The sequence below is a fragment of the Macrosteles quadrilineatus genome, unplaced genomic scaffold, assembly GCF_028750875.1.
Source record: "Macrosteles quadrilineatus isolate MER2022 unplaced genomic scaffold, UCM_ALF_1.0 Scaffold_1__1_contigs__length_201487025, whole genome shotgun sequence".
NCBI lineage: Eukaryota > Metazoa > Arthropoda > Insecta > Hemiptera > Cicadellidae > Macrosteles > Macrosteles quadrilineatus.
In genome coordinates, this window is record NW_026542594.1 from 64,293,710 (window position 1) to 64,317,728 (window position 24,019).

Consider the following 24,019-nt stretch of genomic DNA (forward strand, 5'->3'; position numbering starts at 1 on the left):
ATACACCAACCTGCATGGGTAGGGGTGAAGTTTTTTGTTGTTTCTCGCACTGTAAGGCGAGTACTTATCCAATAACCAGATCATGACGCCAGTCACTATCAAGGCTCCTACAATACTCAGCCACACCTCCAGTCGCAGCACTGTCATGAACTTGAACAATGAGGTGCGCCGCTCCGGCTTCCTGACAACTGATATACAACGCAACATTAAACATTAGCATTAGAGCTCTGGTTAGACACCAGTCACTATCAAGGCTCCTACAATACTCAGCCACACCTCCAGTCGCAGCACTGTCATGAACTTGAACAATGAGGTGCGCCGCTCCGGCTTCCTGACAACTGATATACAACGCAACATTAAACATTAGCATTAGAGCTCTGGTTAGACACCAGTCACTATCAAGGCTCCTACAATACTCAGCCACACCTCCAGTCGCAGCACTGTCATGAACTTGAACAATGAGGTGCGCCGCTCCGGCTTCCTGACAACTGATATACAACGCAACATTAAACATTAGCATTAGAGCTCTGGTTAGACACCAGTCACTATCAAGGCTCCTACAATACTCAGCCACACCTCCAGTCGCAGCACTGTCATGAACTTGAACAATGAGGTGCGCCGCTCCGGCTTCCTGACAACTGATATACAACGCAACATTAAACATTAGCATTAGAGCTCTGGTTAGACACCAGTCACTATCAAGGCTCCTACAATACTCAGCCACACCTCCAGTCGCAGCACTGTCATGAACTTGAACAATGAGGTGCGCCGCTCCGGCTTCCTGACAACTGATATACAACGCAACATTAAACATTAGCAATAGAGCTCTGGTTAAACACCAGTCACTATCAAGGCTCCTACAATACTCAGCCACACCTCCATTCGCAGCACTGTCATGAACTTGAACAATGATGTGTACGCTCCGAAATTTGGGATTGGGATTTTTTTAAACATATAATATTTATTATCAAAGGATCATTATTCATCCTCCCCAAAAAAGGAAGGAGGGAGGTAGGATGCTCAACACTCACTAATAACCCAAAAGTCATTTAGAACTACCTACAACAAAGAGCCGATCAGTTAACGTAGTCAATTACAGAGTGCTTTGAAAGCATTTATATCTGTAAATGTTGCCACAAAAGGTTTGTAGTAATTAATAATTGGTTGGAAGTTATATTGTTAAAATTCCAAAACTCGTATTTGACTAAAACGAATGAATGTTTCAATAGCTTCCTATAAATGCTATAAATTCCTATATACCTATAAATGTAATGTGAAACCATTAAGCTAATAACAAATATTATTTTTATATAAACTTTAGAATACCAATGGATATTCCGGTTTGCTCGAAGTAGGGCGCTACGAAGTCGACTACCTCTTCCCTCTCTGAGGTCATAGTCAAAGGAGCCACCACCAGGTCTGTGCGCTGCAATTCAAAGATCATCTCAAGTATAGTTTCAGTCTTTACAGTCTAGTTTACAAATTATACCATTAGCTTCTTGAGAAAGAGAGCAATGAAAGTAGACTAAAACCTCACCCCCTCAGCCAGGTCACCGACTAAACCGTTCCACCTGCCATTCCTGGAGCGGACTCCGAAGTGATCGTTGGGCACCAGTTCGTAGTCAAAGTTCAGTTCATGAGACAGGCGCTCTAGGAAGTCGAGGCAGTAGCCTGTCCACAACTCGGCGCCGTCCTCACCATGCAGCGGTCGGCCTGTGATGGAGTCCGTCAGTCGGTAAGACCATGGAACTGCCTAATGGAAGGGGCAACGAGAGACAGACGTAAGTAAAGACATCTCTACCTTACCACAAGTCGTAGATTAATTTTTGAAGAATAATTCAGGCTTGACCTAGGTTAATATATTTATTTCCGAAAACTTAAAATATTTTTAAAATAATGTACATTACCACTGGTTAGCTTTGTACAAGTACGTTCAGTTGCACTCACAATTACTAGAAGAACATTTGCTCATATTGAAAGCAACTACACATTCAACTTCATTTATTCTACTCTAGCTGTAACCCGCGGGCTTTGCCCCTTTTAACTTCTTAATTTTCAAGATTATCTCGTTCGCATGGCTCAATCACGTCCAGGTTGAAGTTTGTTCGCTACGCTCACTCACCTTTAGGTTGGAGCTCGTTCGCTACGCTCACTCACCTTTAGGTTGGAGCTCGTTCGCTGCGCTCACTTGCCTTCAGGTTAGCTCGTTCGCTACGCTAACTCGCCTCCAGGTTGAAGTTCGTTCGCTACGCTCACTCACCTTTTGGTTGCAAATTAGCTGTTGTCATAAATGTAAAAGAAATAATAGTGCTGCACCCTGTTGATAATTTTTGTAACTTTAATGCTATTGAACATCACAGAACAGAACCAACTTGTTTAATTGAAACAGCTGTTAAGATTCAATAATTTCATTTCTCATAAGGTTAACATGGGAAACTCCAGAGCCACTGGGGCGGAGCCCGAAAGGATTTTTGAAATAAGAATATGCCTATATGTTAATCGGGAATGTGAGCTATCATCATGCCAAATTTCAGCCCAATCCGACCAGTATTTTTCGCGTTCACTTGTCACAAACATACATCCATACATCCATCCATACATCCATACATCCAAACTTTCTCATTTATAATATTAGTAGGATTCTAACTTTTACCTGAGAGATACCGACTTTGAAGAATCTCTTGACAGGATTGACGACATAGCCACTCTCCAGAGTTAGGCTGGAGCTAATGTTCCAAGAGGCGATTGGATACCCGAGGCTGGAGTTGACGAGTAGAGAGACCTTGGGTTGTAGGCTAGGCATTAACCCACCATGGAGACCCACCACAGGGTGTGTGTCCGTGGCCTGGAGTGGACCCAGTGTCAGTACTACTTATACTACTTCCGTTTTCCTCAGGAGTTACATTATATAAACTACAGCTTAGTCAATTAAATAAATTAGTACCGGGGGACCGACCCTTGCTCGTTTGTAGTTGATTAGGTTTAGTATTTAAAATAAATCAATATTGTAAACGAACATTTTCATTACAAACCATAGACAAATATTTGAATCTTGCTTAAATTTAAGTCCTACTCACACAGAACGTTTCTCCCCTCTAGTCAATGAAACCCGTTGTTCGATTTTTAGGCCTACTCTCACTAAAGACAGCATCTATCTATCTTCTATATATTTAATACACAGTTGTAACACTGTTTTCTCAGTAATTACTGAACCGATCCACAAGATCTATATGTGTCAAATTAAAGGGAATAATGCATAGATTTGCCGAACTTCATTAGAATTAACGTTCTTTCTAAGGGTTAAGACCTACAGCCCTTCAAAGGTTGAGTCAATACAATTCTTATTGAAGAATATTACTCAGTTTAAAAATTATTCGTCAGCTGTTTAATTTTTGTCAGACATTTGTTATTATTTTTATAACCTCACTTTCAGTATGTAATTATTAATCTAGGAGTTTCTGTTTATTAACACACAAATTTGATCAAGGAAAGTGTATTTTTGTACATTATTATTTGTAGGTTTTGGTGTAAATTTTGTATTTTTGAAATGTTTTAGTTTTCCTGCAAAGTGATCTGAAGGAAAGTGGTAATTGAGTTTAAGTTTGAGTATGTAATGTGAAATAATATCCATAGTAGGGGACGGAAACTTATTGTTTTGATCAATATAATTTATTCTTCTATAGCCACCAGTACAATCATGGGGAAATCCGCTTGCAAGTTGTACAGATAATTGCTAAAGAGTGGGAAACATTTTATCGTAGTGATTAATCTTACTCAAGATCAATGTTTGACGTTCAGCAGTACCAAATTTTACCTTCTCGAGATGGCGAGTACGCTGGGATACGTGGAACTACAATTTATCAGTGAACTATACCCTATTTTTCATTCGAGTACACAGGGAAGTTGCTTGTGAAACTGTGACTTAGGATTTTGGTTCTGGCGAAGAAGTATGTGACTTGATGTTTAATGGCAATGTTGATTCGGGTCATTATAGCGTTATAATACTTTATCATTAACCCCAAGGTGTGAAAAGTACAAAAATAAAAAGAAAAGGTAATCATTAACCGGGCGTAAGAGACATACAGAACGAAAAAAACACGTAGAGAACCATCGAACTAAAAAGGTAAAGAGCAGTGATGGTGTTAAATGTGCTCTGGAAGTCCCTAAAAATACACCAACCAATTGGGGTCGTTAAATTGGATTTTTCACTACTGCAAATCTATGAATTTCCAGTCAGAACAGACTAAAAAGGACACAAATATATTCTCCTTTGTTGTCACAAGGGGAAGGTAAAATGAGCTCCTTATCAACATTTTGAGCTTATGGAAAATCTTACCAACAGGGCTACAGCGACTATAAAATACCCCCGCCGCAGCAAACCTGCAGACTAAGCGAATTTCAACTTGTCTGATTACATTTTTACTAAAATATTTCCATAAATAAGACATATTTATTCTCTATTTAAATAACATTATATTTAACGAGTGCTTAGGTTTGCTGCTACGGGGAAGGTAAAAAGTGGTTTTTGACCATACGTCAATAGTATAGGATGAAATAAATAAATTTGCCAAATTTTATCAATATATAACCATAAACAAGTAAACTACAACAATTTTCATTTTCTCCATAAGAATAACATGGGAATTTTAAATTACACTATTTTTGAATTTTCTCCGTGACCGTTAGGCATACAACAGCGCTTCAATATACTAAATTATTTCCTTTTTTAAGCTCTACAAAACGGTTTAGGAAGAAATTGCAAAATCTTTTGTTTTTAGGGTCAAAAATGGGAAAAACCCATTTTTACCCCATAAAACCCCCCATAAACCCCCGTTCCCATGGTCCGATTATGCTGGATCGCGAACTCGTTCGAATAAACGTAGGATTACACGTTTGTACCAAATTTCATCAAAATCGGATCATTTTTGCTCGAGTTATCGCGCTAACGGACACATATATAAATATATATATATATATATATATATATATATATATATATATATATATATATATATATATATATATATATATATGAATTTAAACGGATGGTGTCTCAAAACAAAAAAGTAAATCGGTCCCGGGTCCAGGTCTTACCATGAGTACTACGGTAATAGTTTATTCCCTATATGGGAAATTCGCTAAAAGTATTAAGGGTCAAAAGAAACAAAAAAACTAATAATATCATACAAATCTGCATTTGAAATGGCGAGTTCTAAGTCTCACTTGAATCAACATATTTCTGGTAGTGTTAGTCTATAAATCGGATTAGACCGTTAATACCCTCTAACATTGAACAAAGTATACCCAACTTTATATATACGATGTAAACACAGCTGTTACACACAGAATGGGTGATAGATTTGTGAAATGCGACCGACTGCTGATGCGTGATTTACATGTAAGTGACTGTCTTTATTCCTTAACAACAAATGTAATGAAAAAAAAACAACGAATACAGGAATATACTTGAACAAATTATCTCCTTAGCATAAGTAGCTACTTATTAGGTTATCAGCATTGCGCAGTTCGTATACTATTTATTTTTCAAACGAAACTCGAATTAATATAAAACATTCATTTGGTTAAATTAACATATCGGTTTGATTAACACAAAATAGTTTACACAAGCAAACTACCTGTTCTATTTCATAAAAAAAATTAAGCAGTCCCTAAGTAAAATACAAAGATAAACAGTATTTGTTAATCATTATGTGTTTTATTGCTGACAATATTCCCGTGGCGGAGCACGGGCTTTTAACTAGTATAAAAATATTATACAAACAAAATCATATTCCTTTCCAAATGGCTCATGACAATGATTTTTAACTTTTTCTAAAGAGACTACTTCTAAAGAAATTTAGATTCCGCCTGTTTTTTTTTTTTACCCAGATGTAATTGTTTGATGTAGTTTACTTGGAATTCCTCAGTACTTCAGGGATTAATTTTTGGTGTGAGAGGGCTAAGTATCAAGTGAGTTGTGTGAGAGTGTTGGGGGGGGGGGGGGTAGTTATGAGTATTAAATCGAAAGTATTTCCCCCCCTATCCTGTATCGAGTAATCTTCAGTGTAATCTTAATCTTTGCTCAATAGTTAAATCTGATGTTTTCCCATCAACACATGTGAGTAGTGGTAATTCTTTTGTTTACTTTTTCCTTGTTATTTTGTTCAACTAATATTATAAATGTGAAAGCTTGTGTGTTTGTTTGTTTGTGCGTTTGAAGTTCAATCACGCATTAACCACTGGTCGGATTGTGTTGAAATTTGGTATGATGATAGCTCATTATAGACATATTCTTACCCCAAAAATCCTTTCGGGCTCCGCCCCAGCGGCTCTAACGTCTTTGAGTTTCCGATGTTAACCTTATGAGTATTCATATTTAAAAGGAATTAAATAATTTTGCCAGCTGTTTCAACTACACAATTTGTTTCTATGATATTCAATAGCATTAAAAGGCTATACGGTTTACCAACAGGGTGCAGCACCATTAGTTCTTTATACATTTATGACAACAGCTAATTTGAACCAAGCAGCAACAAAAACCTGAGTGTGAGAGCTTTACTTCTTTCTATTGTTTAGGTGAAGTGGTAGAACATTATGTCTATGGTAGATGTTCTATATACTATAGTATACCGTAAATTATAGTAAACCAAATTCTCAAAACGTGTCCTCTCTCATTGCAAATGCAAAGCACGAGTATTTAACTACAATAAGCATTGTATACCAACGCCGTACGCACAATTTTTATTTCAGCTGCAGTTATTTTAATAAGAACAAAATGAGAACACCATTATCGCAATGAAACGCTTTGAAGCCATTAGCTTCGGTGGTCTAGTGAATAGCGTGCTGAGCTTCGAAACTTACGGTACCGGGTTCGAAACCCATCATGGGCTCAAACTTTTTGTCTAAGATTTTTGCATTATCAGCAAGTTTGGTTAGTTTTGTTAGGTTATAACAGTTAAATTTTATAATTAAAACCTTATAAAATTGAATTTGAGCTATTTATAGTTTTATTTTATGAACAGAACTATTTTTCCGATTAGTAAACCTTCATTCAATTTTTTCGTTATCAGCAAGTTTGGTTAGTTTGGTTAGGTTATGACAGTTTAATTTTATAATTAAAAAATATAAGATTTAATTTGAGGCATTTATAGTTTTATTTTATGAACAGAACTATTTCTTCTATTAGTAAACCTTCATTCAATTTTGTCATTATCAGCAAGTTTGGTTAGTTAGGTTAGGTTATGACAGTTTAATTAAAAAATTAATTATATATTTTTTTAGTTTTGGGCCTACAGTATTTTTTTTTTATTTCTAATTTGTAAACTCTCATTTTGTCCGTATTAAAAAACTGCAGCTGAAATAAAAATCGTGCACCCCGTACGAAGGTCGGGTACTCAGCTAGTAGTTAATATAGGTTTAAATTACCCGTTTTCTGTCAAAAACGATTGACTTGGTAGTATGATGACTACAGCTGTTTCGTGCTTTTTAAAAGTAACACATCTTCAGGTCGAGAATCTATTATTCTAATTCCGTAAGGAATTTCTTGTGCACAGCAAAACTCTTTTATTTATGAACCGATTTCAATGATTAAGGAATCAAATTAGAGGGAATTCTCTGTAGAAGTCATGGAATAACTTTTGTCACGCTCAGTTCAATGTGCTTTGCTTTTCAAAGTTTTCATGTATTTTAAATATACAAGTCAAAATTTGTTAAGATTACCTAAGATATGATTCATAGCCTGTTCCCCTTCTGTCATTTTAATATTTACTTTTTCTGTTCACCTATCAGTTTACTTTCAAATACAATGATAACTTATGAAATGGGATAGTTGATTTATGCAGTTTCATTCATAGAAAGTAAATCCAGTCTATTTCATTATGTGATTGTATTTTATTTTCAGATAATTGTGTGTTTAACGTTTTCATAGATATTTTTATGTGTTGTGTTTTCCAAATTTTAATTTTTAATATCATAAAATTCTACCTAGAAGAAACAATCCCGTGTTTGCGATTCGGCGACGTATTAACGACAGAGATGGTATGATAATAAATTGTAAAAAGTTACCTATGCTGGCTTTTGAAGTTTTTATAATATTGCACGGACAGATGCTGTTACAAAACAGACTATTTTGACTTAAGAGATCTTAGCGTACGTACAGTACAAAACAGATTTAAATTGCCAATAAAATTAAATGAGTCAGTCTCAGTCTCCGGGATAAAATCCAATAGTAACGAAGCTAAATATTTGTAAAAAAATATTATAGGATGAAGCTTCTATGTCCAATAAGTATGCTTTATCGTCTGTAGAATGATTACTGCGAGATATCACCAGAAGAGAAGGCCAAGCAAAGCCTTTTGGTGGAAAGGTTTTTGGAGGTAATTTCAGGCAATGAACTACCATAGTCTCTGGTATGAGTCACTGTGAAATGGTAGAAAATTCAATAATTATATCACCTTTATGGTCAATGTTTAAAAATATTTCACTTGCTAAAAACATGAGAGCAAATCCAAGGGAATCAATATTTGATGAATATCTTTTACGAATAAGGAATGGTCAAGAGAGCTACCTTAATGGTCTTTGTGAGACATTGATCCACCACAGTCTTCCACCACAATATATTGCGAATAAAAATATCATTGACGAAATCTTCAGTGAAGGATTCTCTGAAAATGCTTTAAAAAAGACAAAAATTATGCACTAATTTAACCAAAGAATGAAAATGGTGACCAAATTAATAATAAAATAGCTAAGCAACTAAATAATGACAAGTAGAATTTACTACTCAGTGGACACTTTGAATCAAGACGAGGAAGACCGGTTAGATGTCCCTGATGAATTTCTCCACACTTTAGCACCAAATGGTCACACACATGTCTCACATAACACATAACACATAACACATAACATGTCTCACAAGTTATGTTTATAAAAAGGTGGAATTGTAATTTTACTAAGAAATTTAAATCCATAAAAAGGACTGGTTAATGGAACCAGAATACAGTAATGGTGAAAGAGATTAATGACAAAGTCTTAAATATGAAAATGATTACTGCAAGTTCGGCTGGAAAACGAGTAACAGTATTATTATTCCAATTAAGTTAATAATCGTCAGAGGGAAATTTTCTCCTAAAAATTCAAATATCTGCAGTTCCAATGCCAAATTGCTTTTGCCATGACCATCACAAAAATTCAAGGACAGACACTTAAAAAGTTTGTCTTATCTGCCATAGCCCTGCTTTCAGCATGGGGGTACCGCGCTTTTGATTAACTAAACATAATGGTGAAAAAACCACTAAACCAAGGTCTTCTGGTTAAAGTCGTTATTAGAGTTTTTGCAAAAAAGAAAATGAAAAGAGTTTCACCTTTAACATGTCAAAAGTAGGTTAACTGTTCTGTCAGGCAGTATTGTGTACTCTGTTAAAACCAAAACCTTTATTATACTCTGGTTATCGAAAGAATGTGCCTTGCGGAGCGGCCGTGTGACGACCGAGTTCAGCTACAAACATTCTATTTCACAAACTTGTGAAACGTAACACAGAAGGTTAGAAATTTCTAATAAACTGTGTTCAAAAAGTCAATTAATACGTTTTCAGCGCATGTTTTAAATATTTTTTATCTATTCCGATGAATTAATATTTATAGTTATATTTGTAAAAACACGAATTTTCAAAATTTTAATTCCGATTCGTGTTCTTACAAATATAACTACAAATAGTGCAGTAAAAATAAGAGAAAAATTCCATAAACCTAGAAAAAATTAGCACAACCGGGGAATTTGGTACAGATGTTGGGTGTACCTTCCTTTTGAACATACTAAAAGTCCCCTAAAATTGAAGCTGTGCTACGGCCGCCATATTGGAAAATGGCGGCTTATTTCTGTATTTTTCGCTATAGTGACTTTATTATTAGAGATACAGGAAAAAGCTAAATATACAAAATATAGGTCATCTAAAAATACACATTATTTGTATTCACCATCTTTCTCTAAACCCAACGGTTTTTGAGTTATTTGTTATTAAGTATATTTAGTTTTTTCTATTTATCAAAAATAGGTGAAACACATGGAAATTTACCGTTATTTTCAAGGATTATGATAATTTATCCCATTTAGTTAAATAGTGTGATACTATAAAATCTAAAAATTTAAGCTTATTTTATGAGTAAAACAACTCTGCCACAGCAAACCTGCAGACTCGGCAAATTTCCATTTGATTGGGTGTTTTATTAATTGTATTTAAATAAAATTAGATTCAACAGGTACCTAGGTTTGCTGCTACAGGTAGGTTATTATAGTGTGTTTTTTTAGTAAAATATCAATAACTTAGTATAAAATAATTAATTTTTCCAAGTTTGATCATAATAAATCTATAAACAAACAAACTGCAACAGTTAACTAATTCATAATAATAGCATGGTAGCTACAATTTACAAATTTAAATATACAAATTTAGGTTGTGTTAACTAAAAATATGGCGATTATTCGTCACGATTCGAATACTAACCGAAGGGGTTTTCAAAAGGAGATGAAGCAAGTAATTTAAGTACTATAATATTAACTCGTACCAAGTATCGGAAATATTGTGTATGCAGTGAGGAAATCAACCATATTTTGTAATCTACGTATTAGTCATATTAATATTTTATACTCATTTTTACCCATTTAATAAATTAATATTTTAATGTTTTGATGGCACTACCACTATGACTCTGATATCAACTAAGTGGAATGAATAATTGTCGTAAACCTTGAAAGTAACCGTCGATTGCGATGGTTTTCACCGATTTTTGATAAATAAAACTAACTATACTATACCATACTTAATTAGTCACCAACATGAACTAGACAAGAAAAACACCCTTCCAAATAATGGGATGTCAAGTATAGTTAGTTAGGGTGGTGGTGCCATCAAAATACTAAAATGTTAACTATTAAACGGGTAAAAAAAATTAAGATAAAATATTAATATGACTATTGCGTACTTTACAAAATATAGTAGATTACCTTACTGCATACAATATTTTCGGTGTTTGGTACGAATTAATATTGCTTAAATAACAGGCTCCATCTCCTTTTGAAAACCCATTTGGTTAATATTCTAATCGTGACGAATAATCGCCATCTTTTTAGTAAACTCAACCAAAATTTGTTTATTGTAAATTTTAAACTCCCATGCTATTCTTATGATTTAGGTAGTTAACTGTTGCAGTTTGCTTGTTTATAGATATATTTTGATCAAACTTGGAAAATTAGTTATTTTATAGTAAGGATATTTTACTAAAAAAAAACACACTATAATAACATACCTGTAGCAGCAAACCTAGGTACCTGTTGAACCTAATTTTATTTATATATACATTTTTTAATAAAACATCCAATCAAATGGAAATTTGCTGAGTCTGCAGGTTTGCTGTGGCAGAGTTGTTTTACTCATAAAATAAGCTTAAATTTTTAGATTTTATAGTATCACACTATTTAACTAAATAGGACAAATTATCATAATCCTTGAAAGTAACGGTCAATTTTCATGTGTTTTACCTATTTTTGATAAATAGAAAAAAACTAAATATACTTAATAACAAATAACTCAAAAACCGTTGGGTTTAGAGAAAGATAGTAAATACAAAAAATGTGTATTTTTAGATGACCTACATTTTATACGTTTAGTTTTTTCCTGTATCTCTAATAATAAAGTCACCATAGCGAAAAATACAGAAATATGCCGCCATTTTCCAATATGGCGGCCGTAGCACAGCTTCAATTTTAGGGGACTTTTAGTATGTTCAAAAGGAAGGTACACCCAACATCTGTACCAAATTCCGCGGTTGTGCTATTATTTTTTGAGTCAAAACATATTTTTACTGTACTAAAATATTAATTCATCGAAATAAGATACAAAATATTTTAAACATGCGCTTAAAACGTGCTTAACTGATTATTTAAACACCGTTTATTAGAAATTTCTAACCCTCTGTGTTACGTTCCCACAAGTTTGTGAAACAGAATGTTTATACTAAAACTCGCTCACCGCACGGCCGCTCCGCAAGGCACATTCTTTCGATAATCAGAGTATAAAACAGTAGCCTATTGAGTATTGACTTTTGATTTATTATGTAGTGACAAGATAAAATTGTATTTAAATTATTGAAATGTAGTTAACATTATTAACTGGAAACAATTAGTGTCTTGCTAATTCCTCATATGGAGTTCGTCAAAAGTTTGTGTAAAGAAAAAAAAGAAAGATTCTTACTCAATAATTATTTCATAATAATAATAATAATAATAATAATAATAATAATAATAATAAAATGCCTTTATTTAAAGCGGTCTTCAGATACACTGGTTTTCAAGACAACTCAAAGTCACAAAAAGTTTACAAGTACACAATAATTACAAACAGTGGAACTAAACTAGCTTTAGATTGGCCTTAAATGAATTACATGACATGATTTTCATGTTTCTTGGGAGGGTGTTGTATGCCTGGGGTCCAAAGTATGAGAACCCCTTTTTACCTATCTCACGCCGCACTCTCGGCATTTCAAGCAAGCCGTCCTGCCTAGTACAGCGTTCCCTAACTGATGTTCGAGGCATAAGTTTCCTTTTCAAATAGGGAGGCAAATTAGAAGACAGTGTCTTGTGAACAATTAAAACAGTCTGTAGAAAACATTGTTTTTCCAAAGAGAGTACCTTAGCCTGTTTGCGATAGGCAGATATATGATCAAACTTCCTCAGATTGAAGACAAACCTCAGGGCTCGGTTTTGCAACCTCGTAAGAAGAACACTACAGTCAAGAGTAAGATATTCACCAAACGATGGAAGTGCATAGTGAATAATAGGGAAGACTGTTGATTTGACCAATTCTAGCTTAGCATTTTCAGATAGTATCCCTCTCAAACGGTGTAACATTCCCAACCTATTTGAGACTCTCTGACAAATGTAACTAACATGTGAGCGAAAATTGAGTTGAGAATCAATTCTGATACCTAACACCTTAACAGAATCAGACACCACAAGAATTTGACCGTCCAGCTCTACTACCGTCCTTTCCAATAAAACTATTTTTAGGCTGCAAACCAGAAGACCAGAAATGAAGCACAGTACACTTTTCAGGATTCAATTTTAGACCGTGATCGTCAGACCATTGCTTTACGACTTTCTTAGCAAGTCAGTGTTGATGAGATTGACTGCTTCATGAAAATCAAAAGGAGCGTGGGAAAGAACTAGTTGACAATCATCAGCGTAGGAATGTAAAGTGGAAGATTTCAGAACGCTATCGAGGTCATGGGTGTACAATATGAAAAGTATTGGACCAAGACAAGTCCCCTGAGGGACCCCTACTTCTCTTTGAATCAACTCGGAGCACCTACCATTCACCTTAGTCACCTGGGATCGGTTACAAAGATATGAGGAAAACCATTTGAGTGTACACTCATGGAATTTTAGAAACCTGAGCTTTGATATGAGCATGTCGTGATGAACAGAGTCGAAAGCATTTGAATAATCAAGTGACGCCATAAAGCTGTGCAACCCTTGGTCCTTGGCCTGAAGAAGCTCATCAGTCATATTGAGAAGAGCAGTGCAGGTGCTGAACCCTCTACGGAAACCTGACTGTGATTCTAGGCGGGTTACACACCGGTATCGCGGATATGATGTCGCCGATATTTCTGATGTCGCGGACATGATGTCTGCGACATGTAATAAAATGCAACCATGGGAAGAGGCACGTGCTGGCGACATGAAAGTGAAGGAATCACAACATTCATCAGTTTAAAATATAATGTCATCGTCAGAAGAAGATGATATGTTGTTGCTGTTGTTCTTTCTACAAAATCATTAAAGATAACTTCATGGTAATTTTTCCAAAATACATTGTAATTAATTACAGTACTTACGTAATTTCCTTATGGTGTCAATTGAAGTATTATAATATCACAATACTACATTCCACACCATAAGGCAATAAAGTAAGTAAAAAATCGCCAAAACTACTAGAAACGTGTTCTGCGCATGCGCGGGCCCAAGAGACACGAGACATGTCTGTCCAAACACCGACCGGTTGGTTCGCTCGAGACACGCGTCTGCGACACGAGTCGCAGACAACGTGTCCGCGACACTGGTGTGTAAAGCTCCATAAGATAACATAGGTTGGTTTTCGAGGGGCATGTCGCGGACACGAAAAATATCGGCGACATCATATCCGCGACACCGGTGTGTAACCCGCCTGTATGTCCGACTCCTCCAGGTAACTTACCAACTGTTCCACAACAATTTTCTCTAAGATTTTCGAACAAACAGGCAGAATTGATATTGGGCGGAAGTGGCTACTCGTAGTTGGATTAGAGCACTTTGGGAGCGGAATCACAATGCTTTGCTTCCAACTATCAGGGAAAACTCCAGTCTCTTCAAATCACTTTCATATCTTCAAATACGAAATCTAACTCATACCTCTGATGTAATATAATTTGATATTCCCTAATGGTGTGAAAATAACAAAAAATGTCCCCCTGGTAGGGTTTTAATGAATTGAATTTACTTTTAATTTAGACTAATGAGGACATATAATCACAGAGCAGTGCGCAGTAGAATAAAAGATGTAAGATGGCCCGTGTAATTAAATACCTCAGAAGTCCTTGGGGGATCGGAGAGATCTGGCAGATGTCCTCCTTCACACCTTCCTCAGCTTAAACCTAACACTTCTTAAGATCTAATAGATGTGTTTATTTAAACACTCTATGGATGAAATGTTTACTCTGGAGAAAGATGTGAAATGAATTGATAACTCTGTAAAACTGGAATTTTGGTAATATTTATGAAATCTGTTTACTCAGAAAATATTTATCAAAGTATGACCTCCAAGATGTTAAAGTATACATGATTCGGTTAAGCCGATTACTCTTAAATTCACCAACTTGATATTAAAATTATAAGATCAACTAGCAAAACTTGCTTTGTCAAAATATATTTATATAATGTGATCATCAAGATTCTTTGTGTATATACTTTGTATACTTTGTTGGGGATATGCCTCCTTCTAAGACTTTTTTTTAATTATTTATTTTAAATGGCTTTTGTGGGTTTATTCTGATTCTATTTCACCAAATTAGAGGATTTATATATAGAAAAAATGTTATCCAAATCAATTTTTGGTCACTTTGGGGTAAATTTCAAAATTTTAAGAATTTTTTTAAAAAATTTCAGTTTTGAATAACTTTTTTGATTATCAACATAATGTAAAAAAGTAAACATATTTTACTTTCCCACATAACAATGAACATTTCTGTGTATTTAAACTATGGTAACTCAACAAATATAGCTTTAGTAGACCTTTTTACAATAATATGAAAAATGTTACACAAAAAGATCAGATTTTTAATGTAAAACATTAAATTTTATAGGAATAAATAATTGCAGGATGTTCTCTATACACACAAACCTTCTAAATACTATTAAGAACATCTGGTTAAAATTTCATTGAAAAGTAATAAGTAGTTTGAAAGTTATTCAAACTTACGTAAATGTAGTAAATGAAAAACGTAGTTTTGAGAAAACGCCGTTTAAAGTTTTCATTTTACTTATTGTTGCTAGGCGCAACGTCTTCAATTTTATTATAAAATCACTGAAAAAATTCTCCAAATCATGTAATAGTTAAGGAATAAAAATTTGTCACTTTTGAAAAAAGTCAAAATATTTTATAAAATGGCCTATAGATGGAGGCATATCCCCTTGCCGATTACCTTAAAAAATCATAAATTTTATATTAAAAATACTTGCTGAACACAGGCAAGTGAAAAGATGTGTAAAAGTAAAATGTGTAAATGTAAAAGTAAAAAAAAAGTAAAAATGTGTAAAAATAATACAAATAATAATATAAATAATACAATTGCCCTTTGTACACAATAAATATCAGTTGGCGAGAGTTGATTGTATGCTTGAATTTAAAACAAATTTCACATCGAAGATGCAAAGACTCGGGAACCTAGACCTGAGGAAGTGGCTGTTACTAATCACGTTTTTAGGGCTAGAAGTCCCGATTTCCAAAATTTAGTCAAAATCCTTCCACTGGATTTCGAGATTTAAACTACAGACAAACATACATAGTTCGTATTAGAGAATATGATTATAAATGAAACTACTTTCTTCTAATTACAATTGTTTTCTCTTTTTAACACGTCGGTGATTTCTTTAGACATTGTGTTTCACCGTACACATAGGCCTCGCTCCTTTGCTTGGAACGTATCCAGGTGTGAGCTGGTACATTACAAAAATTGAACTGTACTGATGAAACTTAGTGTCGGGCACCACTGACGCGAAACCACGACATACAGGAGGCCATGGATTCGTAGTACCAGGTAGTACCGACTGAGCCACTGACTCGCCGAAAATAATCATGGTTTAAAGATATTTGGGACACCTTTTGCAAAACACCCATACGATATTTTTACTGATTTTAATATATTTTTAGCAACCCATCAAATGTCCTCTTTTTCGTTTTCCGTTTTTGATGGATTGACATTTGATTTTTGTTTATTGACATTTGCAGCTTGTAGAAATATTGTTTACAAACTATAAAAATTTTCCCTTTTGTTTGTGTTTTGTGATGAACTGTACCTGTTTTAACGCCTGGTAGAACAGTCTGGTGGTAGAGTTAGGCCCTGCAGGAGTAGCAGCATGTAAAGTGTCACAGTCAAACTTTACCGATGACAACGTAGCTGTCGACAACACATCTACCAGCAACTTGCCTGTCTGTTGAAACATAACTTGCTCTACCTACAATCAAATCCGTCTGTTTATTTGTTATAAAATACAAGATTAATTTGTTTCATTTTATGCAGTACATGTTTAGGTTAAATTATAAAAATAGTGCTAGCAACTGCATTTTATTTTACATTTAAATCTACTTTACAACCATAAGGTTTGTATCCTTAATAGAAGTTGTCAGTATTTACTCGAAGTTTATGGAACATTTTATCCATATTGGTTGTTTGATTGTGTTTTGCTAACGAATGTAAAGGAAACCGAATTTATAATTTGGTGAGCAAAGTTGTTTTTAACTATGAGAGGACTTATGCGTAGATACAGAATTTCAATATGAAAATTAAAATAATATAATTGCTTGATTTTAGATCCATACCATCTATATATTACGTAAGGTGATTCTTTGCGACAAAATTGTGGGCGTCTCGCAAGTCGTACAACGAAGGGAGAGAGCTCAAATTAAAGGTATCTGTCCCATGAGGGTGGAAAAAATAGTGGAATGTTTTTATAAATACAACAAGTGGATACATTCTACATGCAAGTATAAATACTTATTTAATTTCAAAAAAATGCTAAAAATAAGTTACAGATTATTTGTGCTATACTAGGAATAACAGAAAATAACAAAGCTTTACACTTTATCACGGACCTTTTATCATTATAGACTTCATTACCGAACATGTTTACAAACGCATTAAAACATTTTGCAAAACTGATGCCCACTAGTTTCCTCCTAAAAAAGCTTTCTGCTAACAAGTAGCCTAATATTGTGCTGATCGAGATATTACATTTAATGATTTCATATTAAACATATACAGTACTGATCTTTAAAAACAAACATAATTAGGTACGCATCAATCAAACAGCATACATGCAATTGTTTTAAGGTTAAACGCTTTTTTTGTTCAAATAGATAGCTCACTCCTTTATATTTTAACCCTGTTGAAATGTGTGCACAATTCGCGTACCGTATTAAATATTATCATACAATGATGTTTTTCTTGAACATCTAGCGAAAAAGAAATCTTAAAAAGGAAAAAGGTATTATTTGTTATGCATCGGGGACGAGTTTTAAACGCTATTAAATAGTGGAATTTGCGCCCGGGCCTTCTTATAGTTCATTATTGTGGAAAATCTAAGTCAAACGTCATATAACCATCAAACTGCTAAATTAAAACTCTAAATGAGGTGTTTCAAGCTAAGGGATGTAATCCGTACACGTCAATATTGGGTGTGAATAATTACTGCACAAATTGAGGTTGGAAAAGCTGTTTGTTTATTTATGCATCAAACATCAAACTGTTCGCTTTCGTAAAAAGGGAGCGTGTAAGCTTTTGGTTTTATATTGCACTTTCCACTCGACGTAGCCATGAACTTTATTCAATCGAAATTCAACACACAAATACAACCCAATATATATTGGGGGTTCAGAGGTAAACTTAAAAGAAATAATTTCTAAAAGAGTTTTGAGCTTTTATTTGTAACTAGTTTTAAAACAGAAATACATTCCTACTGATTATTTTACTGTTATACGGTAGCCATTGGTTTGCTAAATTGGATTCATATTGTGGTACAACGGGTTCGGTCAATTTCATGGTACCTCGTGGCGTGTGCCCAAGTCTATATGTTTATAGTAGTAACTGGTCTATTAATGTTGGCCCAATGTATTGACCTTTTTCTACGTAGTTAATTTTTTCTTCATAAGGCATTGCAGTTTTCAAATAACCACACAGTTAAAACTTTCACTTACAGACAAGCCGTTTTCATTTTTCGCGGGAGAGCGACTTCTAACGCTAACGAGCTGTTTAGTCAATGTCAGCGAGATTAGCCCCTTCCCCTAACCCCTCTATGTCCTCTAGATTCACTTAGGTCATGATTAATACTGGTTAATGCATTGATTACTTTGTTGTTACTTAGCCAGAGTATAAACCTTCTTCGTATTTGAAATGAGTACCTAATACGAGCTGTTAAACCCCGTCCTGCGTACGGGAATTGAGAAGTCAACTAAAACTGAAGTCCTCTCAATATTTCCATTTCTAATCCAAACAAAGTTTAAGCAGTTAAACATTTATCGTAAGAAACAGCTAATTAAAACATGTAAATATTGTTATTTTCCTATTTTTTACTCAAAATGTCGAACAGAAAAATCATTTGCATAACCTTTCCTTTGAAGACTCGGGGACAGAGCCTCAATTTGTATACATCAGTGGTTATAGAATCTTTCCCATTTCCTATAATCAATGGGAAAATCACAGAATAATACACTAACCTGATAGTTCTATAGAATATTTTAATATTCAACCAGCTGTTAGTTATAACACATTATATTGCACTAAAACAAACTTAAAATTTTAAAGACTGCTCTAAAAAATTAATTATAGCATCTAGCATTTTACCATGTATAGTCTGTCATCCTCTTACCAAATAAATCAACGTATCAATGAGTATAGCATTACACATAGTATAAATAAGTCAACCCTATGCATGTCAATATTATCCAAATGCTGAATTTGTGTCACACACGCTTAATGTTTACAGATGTTACGTTAAGCAAATGGTATTATACCAAAAGCTAGTGTAAAATGTTAGCGTCGGCTGCTAGGATTTTAAAATTTCAAACTTATTTTCTAAAAAATGAAACCCTAAACTAAAATTATGGCTTTGACATTCCCTAGTTCTCAAAATTATCTTTCTTTTAACACAAAAATCATGAAAATCCGTCAAGTGGTTGATTCAGAATCGTGAAATAAAAAACCCTGTCACGTTTTAATATATGAATAATTTTGTAGAGAGATTTGCATTGGCGTTTTTTAATAAACATATAATAATGTGTGTATTGTTTTATTTTCAATGGATGTTATGCATATAATAGTTTTTTTTTTACAATGCTATAAACAATTCTTTTAGCATACATATACGAGGTTTCATATGTGTTTGATGTGTATTCAACCGTCACAGCAAGATAAAATACATTTTTCACCCCACAACAAATTGAATAAAACCAATATCAAATAGGGATCTCCATCATTCAGAAATATGTTTAATGACTGCTAGTTTTTGCTATTATTGTTATTTATAAGGGTCGTACATAACACTTATTTAATATTTGAAGATTCGCCTAAAATGCCTAAACATATATACTGTATAGTGCGTACTTTCAGAATTTCTTTAAAGATTTAATGGACATAAAAAAGTATGACTAGATCTACGGTCAAAATCTTACTGATATTAGTACTTAAGGTACTGATAAGACAATTAAAGCAAAGTGTGTTAGATGTTTGGAGTTTATACGATTCCACATACATCTAACGAGGATACAATCCTCCCAGCCCCTGGGAGGATAGAGAGAAGAGTAGAAGAGGAGTTTTCTCTTCTTCTACAAGAGTGGTTGGTTTTCAAGCAAATATGAAATAAACTCCCAGACAAGGGATGGTAATAGGGGTTTCCCTTACAAGGAAAGAAGCAATATTGTAGTATTTAATAAAAGTAAACCTACATTTTAAAATATATTTCTTTAAAAATGTATTTATTTGTTTTTATTTTCTTTAGTTTCTTATCCTAACAGTTCTATTGTGTCATAAAGCAATGGATTATTCCTATTCATCTATGTAGCTTATAGGAACTCTTTCAAAGATAAGTATTGCACTGATAAGAACTCTTTCTTGTAGAAAGAACTGACAAAAAGTAAATAGTGAATGAATTTCAGTTATTTAATTTGTTCTTTAAAAGTAAAATACCAGGCAAGAAGTAAAATTCACTTAAGATATCAAGCTGGTTACATTTGGAGATATTCACTACCCGACTATAAATAAACTAATCATGATTTAATTGTTCAAACAACGCATAGTTTTTCCACCCCAATTTTACAAGTGTTAGCTAAATGTTATTTAACGTGATAGCACCTTTGGAGGCGTACTCAAACTAAACGCTGTACATTTTTACGAAAATTGACTATTCTAGGCCTACCTTGCAGAAAATATACTAATTTGTATGAAGGTAATTTGAATGAGTAAGTGCAAGCTACAAACAGTGTGTTACCTACATGTTTGATTCCTCCAATATCGTCTGAGCAATCACAGCCAGAGGACAGTCCAAGGAACACACAACACATCTTGACAGTCATTGAGACAATTGTGCTTGTAGAGTCAGATTTATGATGCTTCAATTCTTTGAACTTAAAGTCGGTCAAAAAAATATGCCAAGAATCTCTTCTTCTTGGTAGGTTTGTTTCATTGGCCTGCAAGACAAATATATTTTTATTCAACAACAATTACAGTATGATTTGAAATTTAAGGTTGTGCATAGTGATTGATTTTAAGAGACAGCATTATGTATGCCTTTAAACAATACATTAAAAAAAAAAAGGCTTTTGCCCAACTGAATAATGCTATAAAATTATTTTTTTTAAACATACGGCACGTTTAAAATGTAAGTTATTTAAATAAATTAATAAATAATACTTTCAATGATAACCAAATACTCTAATGTAAATACAAAATCCTTCATTGACAGCAAATTTAACTCAACCATAATACCTATGACGCATAACAACAATGTATTTGACCAGCTAGACCAGGCCTGCTTATATCCGCAGTCTGAGATACTCACTACTCGGATGATGACTTCAGTAGCCGAGGTTGAGGCCAAAACAACGTAGAAAGATGGAGAAGGCCGAATATCCTTTAACGTGTGAGCGGACCGAGGGTCCAGACCAGACAACAGGTACACTCTCAGTGGTGACAGCTCCACAAAATAATACATCAGCTCCTCTGTAACTGAGCCAACATTACATGGAACGACAGAGAGGACTGCTAGTCATTTAATGTTTGGGTGGACCGAGGGTACAGACCAGACAACAGGTACACTCTCAGTGGTGACAGCTCCACAAAATAATACATCAGCTCCTCTGTAACTGAGCCAACATTACATAGGGGGACGGAGAGGACTGCAAGTCATTTAATGTTTGGGTGGACCGAGGGTACAGACCAGACAACAGGTACACTCTCAGTGGTGACAGCTCCACAAAATAATACATCAGCTCCTCTGTAACTGAGCCAACATTACATAGGGGGACGGAGAGGACTGCAAGTTATTTAATGTTTGGGTGGACCGAGGGTACATACCAGACAACAGGTACACTCTCAGTGGTGACAGCTCCACAAAATAATACATCAGCTCCTCTGTAACTGAGCCAACATTACATAGGGGGACGGAGAGGACTGCAAGTCATTTAATGTTTGGGCGGACCGAGGGTACAGACCAGACAACAGGTACACTCTCAGTGGTGACAGCTCCAAAAAATAATACATCAGCTCCTCTGTAACTGAGCCAACATTACATGGAACGACAGAGAGGACTGCTAGTCATTTAATGTTTGGGCGGACCGAGGGTACAGACCAGACAACAGGTACACTCTCAGTGGTGACAGCTCCACAAAATAATACATCAGCTCCTCTGTAACTGAGCCAACATTACATAGGGGGACGGAGAGGACTGCAAGTCATTTAATGTTTGGGCGGACCGAGGGTACAGACCAGACAACAGGTACACTCTCAGTGGTGACAGCTCCACAAAATAATACATCAGCTCCTCTGTAACTGAGCCAACATTACATAGGGGGACGGAGAGGACTGCAAGTTATTTAATGTTTGGGTGGACCGAGGGTACATACCAGACAACAGGTACACTCTCAGTGGTGACAGCTCCACAAAATAATACATCAGCTCCTCTGTAACTGAGCCAACATTACATGGAACGACAGAGAGGACTGCTAGTCATTTAATGTTTGGGCGGACCGAGGGTACAGACCAGACAACAGGTACACTCTCAGTGGTGACAGCTCCACAAAATAATACATCAGCTCCTCTGTAACTGAGCCAACATTACATGGAACGACAGAGAGGACTGCTAGTCATTTAATGTTTGGGCGGACCGAGGGTACAGACCAGAGAACAGGTACACTCTCAGTGGTGACAGCTCCACAAAATAATACATCAGCTCCTCTGTAACTGAGCCAACATTACATGGAACGACAGAGAGGACTGCTAGTCATTTAATGTTTGGGCGGACCGAGGGTACAGACCAGACAACAGGTACACTCTCAGTGGTGACAGCTCCACAAAATAATACATCAGCTCCTCTGTAACTGAGCCAACATTACATGGAAGTACGGAGAGGACTGCTAGTCATTTAATGTTTGGGTGGACCGAGGGTCCATACCAGACAACAGGTACACTCTCAGTGGTGACAGCTCCACAAAATAATACATCAGCTCCTCTGTAACTGAGCCAACATTACATGGAACGACAGAGAGGACTGCTAGTCATTTAATGTTTGGGCGGACCGAGGGTACAGACCAGAGAACAGGTACACTCTCAGTGGTGACAGCTCCACAAAATAATACATCAGCTCCTCTGTAACTGAGCCAACATTACATGGAAGTACGGAGAGGACTGCTAGTCATTTAATGTTTGGGTGGACCGAGGGTCCATACCAGACAACAGGTACACTCTCAGTGGTGACAGCTCCACAAAATAATACATCAGCTCCTCTGTAACTGAGCCAACATTACATGGAAGTACGGAGAGGACTGCTAGTCATTTAATGTTTTGGGCGGACCGAGGGTCCAGACCAGACAACAGGTACATTCTCAGTGGTGACAGCTCCACAAAATAATACATCAGCTCCTCTGTAACTGAGCCAACATTACATAGGAGGACGGAGAGGGCCGCCAGGCTATTGGTCTATAGATCATAGTGTGTGTTTGGAGTAGCTGGTTTTAAGCACAGCCACCTCTAATACATATACATGTATTAGAGGTGGCTGTGTTTTAAGCCACCCACAATGAACAAACCTTCAGCAAACATATTGAACGAATCAGTTTGTTTGCGCGGTTTCATAACACACAAATAAATGGTTTGTAACAATCATTGTTTTGTAAAACTAAAAAATTATGTATGGTCGATCATATTAGTGTCTGCTCATATTTGCCAAAGTACCTACAAATTCTTTCAGTCCAGTTCGAGTTGAACAAGCAGAAACTAACAAATTGTACATATTGCCATGTGTAAAAGTGTAGGTGATAGAAGAACTTTTGATGTATCGTCGTCGTCGGCTGTAGCGTTCATGATAATCAACGAACAAGATGGTGGCGGAGACAAGAATTATTACGAAAGCAGATATGAATACGGTCGAGAGATTTTTCAGAGTCTTACACGAGTATCCAATGTACTTTGGTGTACTAACTAACATGATAGGGCATATGGT

At 35.3% G+C, this 24,019-nt stretch overlaps 1 protein-coding gene across 1 annotated transcript in view; it reads right to left on the minus strand.

The window, feature by feature from the left end:
* LOC128997746 (uncharacterized) overlaps positions 1–24,019 on the minus strand; it is a 45,736-nt gene that overhangs the window by 10,552 nt on the left and 11,165 nt on the right. The window contains exons 3-12 of the mRNA XM_054423406.1: positions 23,385–23,447; positions 22,288–22,383; positions 21,877–21,972; positions 21,362–21,528; positions 20,792–20,990; positions 16,607–16,761; positions 2,654–2,845; positions 1,538–1,753; positions 1,327–1,426; positions 11–188 (exon numbers count right to left, since the gene is read on the minus strand). Coding sequence (XP_054279381.1) covers positions 11–188; positions 1,327–1,426; positions 1,538–1,753; positions 2,654–2,845; positions 16,607–16,761; positions 20,792–20,990; positions 21,362–21,528; positions 21,877–21,972; positions 22,288–22,383; positions 23,385–23,447 — 1,462 coding nt within the window. The remainder of the gene's footprint in view (positions 1–10; positions 189–1,326; positions 1,427–1,537; positions 1,754–2,653; positions 2,846–16,606; positions 16,762–20,791; positions 20,991–21,361; positions 21,529–21,876; positions 21,973–22,287; positions 22,384–23,384; positions 23,448–24,019) is intronic.